We start from the raw sequence: 8033 nt of genomic DNA on the forward strand, positions 1-8033 counted from the left end.
AGTGGCGGCGGCGGCAGCAAGCAGCAGCAGCAGCAAGGCCCGCTTGCATCAGCCTCTGGGCGAGAGCAGAGCGGAGGCCGAATGAAGCTGTTCATGAGCCCGGCTCAGCCCGCCAACCTGAAGGTCTTGGCGGCTGTGGAGGTGACGGGCCTGAGGCCTGAGCTGCAGCCTGTCAGCCAGCCAGGTGTGGGAGTATATTGGGCATTGGTGGAAGGAGAGGGGATGGGGGTATCTGTTAAAGCTGTTTTATGGTGAGATTGCTGCACTGCGGCCTGCAGATCCTGAAGAGGGTGGAGATTGAGTCCAGTGGTTGGGGAGGCCCAAATAAAAACCAACACAAAATGTGGTCTGTGGGATCTTGCTGTGCGCACAAAATTGGCATCCCTGCTCTGCAGGGGTGTGTGTGTGGGGGGGGGGTGGTGGGCAGAGGTGGGAGGGGCGGAGGGAGCGCGACATCGTCTTGCCACCCCCACACCCCCCCCCACCCCCACTTTGCCCGGTGCGGGATCTTGCTGTGCGCGGAGTCGGCCGCCGTCAGAGCGTGACCGCGGCGCAGGGTCCGTGAAGGCGAAGTTAAAAAAATAAATAAATAAATAAAAGAACCCGGCACGCTCCCGCAGGCAGCAATGTGATTGTCGACCGGGTGATCTGGTTTTATTTTTAAATGGTCTCGCTCGACAGGTTAATGCGTTGGCCGTCTCGCCAGGGGGAACTCTCCTCTCCCTCGAATAGTGGCGCGCCCCCTGACAGCGTGGCACTCCCTCGGCGCTAGGGAGTGTCAGCCTAAGGGGGTTTTTCTTTTTTTTTTTGTCGGCTCGAGTATCTGGGGTGGGACTTGTAACCCGCAGAGTGCGTTTGTGCCGTCGGCGCCGCGGGGGAGTCAATGTTTTTATTTATTTTTTAATTTAGAGATACAGCACTGAAACAGGCCCTTCGGCCCACCGAGTCTGTGCCGACCGACAACCACCCATTTATACTAACCCTACAGTAATCCCACATTCCCTATCACCTCCCTACACTAGGGGCAATTTACAAAGGCCAATTTACCTATCAACCTGCAAGTCTTTGGCTTGTGGGAGGAAACCGGAGCACCCGGAGGAAAACCCACGCAGACACAGGGAGAACTTGCAAACTCCTCTCAGGCAGTACCCAGAATCGAACCCGGGTCCCTGGAGCTGTGAGGCTGGGGTGCTAGCCACTGTGCCGCCCCAAAAGCTGCCCTTTTTGCAAAGGGATCACGCAGAGTGAGATAAATCAGGTTCCACCGAGATTTGAACTCTGATCGCCGGATTCAGAGGCCAGAGTGCTGACCATTAAACCATGGAACCCAGACATTACACGAGATTTCACCGCTGTGTTTTGACCTGTTCTTTCCTTAGAGCATGTGGTGCCTTTCCTGTCGCGTTCAAAGCTCCCAGCCCTGCAGTTAGCAACCGGGGACTTTATATTCTCAACCAACGCCATTTGTCAGTGAGTACAAGACGTGTCCTTCCTCAAAGGGTAACACAGGCTCGGAGCAGCCCGCCAGCTGAGTTGATGGTAACGTAGGGTAGAATTGAGAGCTTGTTGCGGAATGTCGGACTAGTGGGGGGTGGGGGGTGTGGGGGGGGGGAGCCATGGTCTAAAGATTAGAGCCGAACCTTCCAGGAGTGAAATGAGGAAACCCCTGTGCGCACGAAGAGTGGCGGAAGTTTGGAACTCTCTCCCGCGATGGATGCTGGATCATTTGTTAATTTTAAATCTGAGATTGGTGGATTCTTGTTATTCGAACCCTTTGGGTCCTTTTTTTTTTGCCAGTTGTCCTTAAATGTGTGCCCCTCTGGTTGCTGACCCCCCCTGCAGTCGCTTGTCGGCCGCGGGGAGGGAAGTCACCCTCCCCCGTGTGTGTGTGTGTGCGTGTGCGCGTGCGCGCGTGCATGTCCCCGTCTGATTCTCGGGCGATCTTGTGTCAACAGGTACCTGTTCGCCCTCAGCGGCAAGGAGCCCAGCGATGCGACCAATCAGTGGTTAGAATGGGAAGCGACCCAGCTGCAGGTGAGTGCAAGGCACTGGAGTGATTAGGATCTGGGAACGCGCTGCCTGAAAGGGCGGTGGAAGCAGATTCAATCGTAACTTTCAAAAAGGGGGGAATTTGGATAAATACTCTCGGGGGGGGGGAAAAAACTGCAGAGCTTTGGGGGAGAGCGGGGACGAATTGGATTGATCTTTCGAAGAGCCGGGCACAGGCTCGATGGGCCGAATGGACTCCTCCTGTGCTTGACTTGACTACGATGAAGTAGTCACTTTGAAAACCTCTTCCGAATTTCAGCCGGTGCTGTTCGTGGCGTTGCATGCCACAGTCGTGCAGGGCAGGAAGAGCGAGGAGTCGGTCGGGACGCTGAGGAAGCAGCTATTCCACCTCAACCAGGCCCTGATCGACCGAGCTACGCCTTGTGTGACCTCGGTAAGTTCAACCGCATCCCTCGACGTTGTTTTTTAAAACAAAAAAAAAAATCAACTTGTCCCAAGGCGTTTAACGGGGACGATTCTCCAACAAAGCCGAAACGTGACCGTCGGGAAGCGGACAGCAGAGGCTCGCGGGTTGGCGGTACTAACCGGGGTGGTGGGGGGGGTGCCCCTGTGATCTCTTTGCAGGACACGGTGACGGTGGCTGACGTCGTCCTCTGGGGAGCCCTTTACCCGCTGCTTCAGGATGCCGCTTGTCTTCCAGGTACTGAAATCTTGCTTCCCCGAGTGCTCAGCGTAAGTGCCCCCCCCCCCCCCACCCCCGCAAAGGCTCGCCTCGCCATAGAGGCGCGCGGCCGTGGGCGTGACTGTGCCGCAGGTTTGGCCGGCCAGTCGGTCTCCCGTGGCAATTGGCGATCGGCTGTGGCTCAGCGCGTACCACCTCTGCCTCGGGCTCGAGCCCCGTAGACTGCCACTCCGACAGCGCGGCGCTCCCTGGGCACCGTCTCTCCGACAGCGATGTGCTCCCTTAACGCTGGCGCCGGAGAATCTTTGGCCTGGATCACGGGGCTCAAGTCACGAAAGTGGGGCTCGAGCCCGTGACTTTCCTGCCTGAGGGCGGAGGGTGGGTGGGGGGGGGGGCGAGACACCCGCGTCTGTGTGTAATTATCACCTTTTGCGCCCTAAGTTCCGCGTGCATCAACGGCCAATGATTTTTGAACTCCGTTGTCAATTGTTGACCCGACTTTGACGTGCGTCTTTGTCACAGAGGAGTTTGCGACTGTTCGAGAGTGGTTACGGCGTATGAGCACCACAGGAGCCTGCCTGAAAGCCCTGGACGCTGCTCTTGAGGGGAAGGGGGTGCAGGTCTTCAAATCCTACCTGCAGAAGCAGCCTGCTCCTGCTCTACCGCCTCAGAGACCCACCTCCAACGGAGCAGAGGTACGAACGAGTGAACGAGAGAGAGAGAGATAAGCGCGCGGTTTAGACTATCGCGCCTTCTGCGTTTGAGTAATAGCAGCAGGAGGAGGCCGTTCAGCCCATCATGTCCATCCTGTCTATCCTGTCTCTGTGAAAGATCGATCATGTTTACGGAGGAAAGTGTTTTTTTTTTTGTGTGTGTTTGAGGAAGTAAACGATTCTCCTAAACGTGGCTTTCTCAGGGCACCCGGTGTCAGGGTTTGAGGCGTTGCGGGGAATTGAGACTCTGTAGAAATTCCGCGCCTCTGTTTGTTTGCAGGAAGGAGATGCTGCCGAACGCAAGGTCACGGAGGAGGAGCTGCGAGCAGCGGAGGAGGCTTGGCGAAGCGGGCTGTCTGGACTCCCTAAACCCAGGAAGATACAGCACCCGATGTGAGCACCTCGGCACACTTGCTCCTCTTTCTGTCCCGCCGTGTGACGCGGGTTGGGGTCGGTGTGGGGAGGGAGCGTCGGAGGGGGTCGGTGCTGAGGGAGCGCCGCGCTGTCGGAGGGGTCAGTGCTGAGGGAGCTCCGCGCTTTCGGAGGATCAGTACTGAGGGAGCTCCGCGCTGTCGGAGGGTCAGTACTGAGGGAACTCCGCACTGTTGGAGGGTCAGTACTGAGCAAGCGCGGCACTGTCGGAGGGTCAGTACTGAGCAAGCACAGCACTGTCGGAGGGTCAGTACTGAGCAAGCACAGCACTGTCGGTCAGTACTGAGCGAGCGCCGCACTGTCGGAGGGTCAGTACTGAGCGAGCGCCGCACTGTCGGAGGGTCAGTACTGAGCGAGCACAGCACTGTCGGAGGGTCAGTACTGAGGGAGCTCCGCACTGTTGGAGGGTCAGTACTGAGGGAGCGCTGCTCTGTCGGAGGGTCAGTACTGAGGGAGCGCCGCACTGTCGGAGGGTCAGTACTGAGGGAGCGCCGCACTGTCGGAGGGTCAGTACTGAGGGAGCGCCGCACTGTCGGAGAGTCAGTACTGAGGGAGCGCCGCACTGTCGGAGGGTCAGTACTGAGGGAGCGCCGCACTGTCGGAGGGTCAGTACTGAGGGAGCGCCGCACTGTCGGAGGGTCAGTACTGAGGGAGTGCCGCACTTTGGGGTGTCCTGAGAGTCTGTCGTCCTCCTTGCTCCATTAAACCCGAAAGCACAAAGCTAGCGGACTTGTTTCTCTGGAAGACCCTGTTTGTTGCTAGCTAATCCCTAGTTACCCAAAAAAAAAGTGTGTCTATACAAATGGTGTTTCGGTTTCCTATCCCTCAACCTGCCTCCATTTTGCAAATTGCAGTTTGCCTAAGAAGGGAGAGAGGAACGTGCTGATCACCAGCGCCCTGCCCTACGTCAACAACATTCCGCACCTGGGCAACATTATCGGCTGCGTGCTGAGTGCCGACGTCTTCGCCAGGTAGGGAGAGGAGAGAGAATCGGGGGAACCGGAGGGGCGCGGGGGGGGGGGGAGAAATGGGAGAATAGGTTAGCCGACTGGCGGTAAGGTGCGGGTGAGCCAGGATCTAACTGAGTGAGTGGCAAGATGTGCTTGGGAGGGGCTGAACTGCCTCCTCCTGTTCCTAGTGTAACGGGCTCGAAGAGGGGCTGAAAGGCCTCCTCCTGCTCCTGGTGTAACAGGCTCGAGGAGTGGGGGGGTGGGGGTTTGTTGCAGAAAGGCCTCTTCCCGTTCCTACTGTAACGGGCTCGAAGAGGGGCTGAAAGGCCTCCTGCTGTTTCCCTCCCCCCCCCCCCCGTGTTGACAGGCCCAGCTTGGGAGACCGTCCAGGGGGAAAGAGAGTGAATCGACTGTGGGCTCTCGTGCAGATACTGCCGCCTCCGAGACTGGAACACGCTGTACATCTGCGGGACGGACGAGTACGGGACGGCCACGGAGACGAAGGCCTTGGAGGAGGGGCTGACCCCCCGGCAGATCTGCAACAAGTACAACGCCATCCACAGCCAGATCTACAGCTGGTTCGAGATCTCCTTCGACTACTTTGGGCGCACCACCACCAAGCACCAGACCAGGTTAGCTTCGGCTACATTTTCCCACTTACTGATACAGTCAGTCGACTCTGTCCTTCCCAGAATAAAACACTCCAACCAGGTTTCTTTAATAAACAACAAAATTATCAGTTTATTATAGACTTTCTTAACCAATAATAAAGTAAAATTGAAATATTAAAACCCCTTATTTACCTTAGCCCCTCTCTCTCTCACACACACGCACACACCCACACTAGTTAACCAGGAACAAAAATGGGATATTTGGTTTATCGCACTGTTGCAAAGAAAACCACAAAAAAGAAAAACACTTGGGCGGAATGTATGTCTTTGGATTCGGTTTTGCGTCCCAGATGCCTGTATAGACGGCTGTCACTGGGCTCTTCCTGGAGCAGTTCTTTCCAGGCGACGTTGAAGATCAGTTTGGGTAGGCTTTCCAAGAAATGCAGCTACAGAGGTTTCAGATAGGTCTTGCCGCAGAAGGTTTCAGTTCCCGCACGCAGGGTTTCTTCAGACACGGTTGGAAATAGGAAAGTGACGCACTGTACGCGGGATTTCTTTTCAACAGAGGGGGAAAGATGAGCTGGTTCGTCCACTGGTGGGCAAAGCTCAACTGTCTGTTGTGACAGTTCACAGTGAAACTAAAAACATTCCAGAAGTCAAGCCTCCTGACCGCTATAAATCTTAACCTGTCACTTCTTCGTGAACATTTCCCCAAGTCAAAAGCAACCCCTGCTGGGTGATTATCCATTGACAGGCAACACTTCCCTTCCATTTGGGGAGTGGTCGCTATCCTGCAGACCCCTCGGGTCGGGAGGGCCGAGGGTCCCGGTCGCGCCCCGGGTGGTGGGGGGGGGGGGTCAGAGTACACAGTCTGAACTGGCGACCCAGCCAGAGTCGTGGCCCTCTATGTCTGCGCGCGTGTGTGTGTGTGTGCGCGTTTTCCCCCGCCCATTGCCCCTCCATTTAATCGTTCGCAGGATTGCCCAGGACATCTTTAAGCGGCTGCTGGAGAGGGGCTTCCTGTGCAGTGATACGGTGGACCAGCTTCGTTGCGAGAGATGCGAGAGGTTCCTGGCGGACCGCTTCGTGGAGGGAGTCTGCCCGTTCTGCAATTACGAGGAGGCGCGGGGGGACCAGTGCGACCTTTGCGGGAAGCTGATCAACGCGGTGGAGCTGAAGGTGACGCCCCCCCCATTCCCTCACCCCAAAAGCCATCGACATTTTTTTTTAATGGGAGGTTCTGCAACCGAGTTAAACTGGGTCGTTTTAATTTCCCAACTTTAACTTGCGTCTCCTTCTTTCAGAAACCTCAGTGCAAGATCTGCCGAGAGACCCCGGTCATCAAAACCTCCAAACACCTGTTTCTGGAATTACCCAAGGTAAGTAAAGACCAACTGCATCATTAAATCTTGCAACGTAGGAGGTTCCCCTTAATTTTGAACCCGCTTCCCACCAGCCTTTCAGGTTCCAGGTCACAATAACTCACTGTGTTTTTAAAAAAAAGAATTTCTCCCCATCGAAGATGGCTGTGGTTGTGGGAGGTCAATCATCTCAGCTCCAGGACATCACTGCAGGAGTTCTTCAGGGTAGTGTCCTCGGCCCAACCAGCTTCAGCTGCTTCATCAATGACCTTCCTTCAATCATTAGGTCAGAAGTGGGGATGTTCGCTGATGATTGCACAATGTTCAGCACCATTCGCGACTCCTCAGATACTGAAGTAGCCCGTGTAGAAATGCAGCAAGACCTGGACAATATCCAGGCTTGGGCTGATAAGTGGCAATTAACATTCGCGCCACACAAGTGCCGGGCAATGACCGTCTCCAACAAGCGGGAATCTAACCATCTCCCCTTGACATTCAATGGCATTACCATTGCTGAATCCCCCACTATCAACATCCTGGGGGCTACCATTGACACGAAACTGAACTGGTCCAGCCATATAAATACCCTGGCTACAAGAGCAGGTCAGAGGCTGGGAATCCTGAGGCGAGTAACTCACCTCCTGACTCCCCAAAGCCTGTCCACCATCTACAAGGGCACAAGTCAGGACTGTGATGGAATACTCTCCACTTGCCTGGATGGGTGCAGCTCCAACAACACTCAGGAAGCTCGACACCATCCAGGATAAAGCAGCCCGCTTGATTGGCACCCCATCCACAAACATTCACTCCCTCCACCACCGACGCACAGTGACAGCAGTGTGTACCATCTACAAGATGAACTGCAGCAACTCACCAAGGCTCCTTAGACAGCACCTTCCAAACCCGCGACCTCTACCAACTAGAAGGACAAGGGCAGCAGATGCATGGGAACACCACCACCTGCAAGTTCCCCTCCAAGTCACACACCATACTGACTGGGAACTCTCTCGCCGTTCCTTCACTGTCGCTGGGTCAAAATCCTGGAACTCCCTTCCTAACAGCACTGTGGGTGTACCTACCCCCACACGGACTGCAGCGGTTCAAGAAGGCAGCTCACCACCACCACCTCAAGGGGCAATTAGGGACGGGCAATAAATGCTGTCCTGGCCAGTGATGCCCACATCCCATGAATGAAGTTTAAAAAAAAAAAATGAGCAGATGATCTGTTCTTTCGTGATGGTGGTTGAGGGGTAAATACTTGGCTCTAGGATGTC

General features: G+C 55.6%; 1 protein-coding gene across 1 annotated transcript in view; it reads left to right on the forward strand.

The window, feature by feature from the left end:
- Window positions 1–8033, forward strand: part of LOC137361895 (methionine--tRNA ligase, cytoplasmic-like) — a gene marked incomplete at its 3' end in the record, with an annotated part of 10417 nt that continues 2384 nt past the window's right edge. The window contains exons 1-11 of the mRNA XM_068026499.1: window positions 1–184; window positions 1380–1470; window positions 1956–2034; window positions 2309–2443; window positions 2635–2710; window positions 3215–3387; window positions 3686–3798; window positions 4692–4808; window positions 5216–5419; window positions 6376–6577; window positions 6703–6777. Coding sequence (XP_067882600.1) covers window positions 82–184; window positions 1380–1470; window positions 1956–2034; window positions 2309–2443; window positions 2635–2710; window positions 3215–3387; window positions 3686–3798; window positions 4692–4808; window positions 5216–5419; window positions 6376–6577; window positions 6703–6777 — 1368 coding nt within the window. The remainder of the gene's footprint in view (window positions 185–1379; window positions 1471–1955; window positions 2035–2308; window positions 2444–2634; window positions 2711–3214; window positions 3388–3685; window positions 3799–4691; window positions 4809–5215; window positions 5420–6375; window positions 6578–6702; window positions 6778–8033) is intronic.

This window comes from Heterodontus francisci, unplaced genomic scaffold, assembly GCF_036365525.1.
Source record: "Heterodontus francisci isolate sHetFra1 unplaced genomic scaffold, sHetFra1.hap1 HAP1_SCAFFOLD_1222, whole genome shotgun sequence".
Classification (NCBI taxonomy): Eukaryota; Metazoa; Chordata; class Chondrichthyes; order Heterodontiformes; family Heterodontidae; genus Heterodontus; species Heterodontus francisci.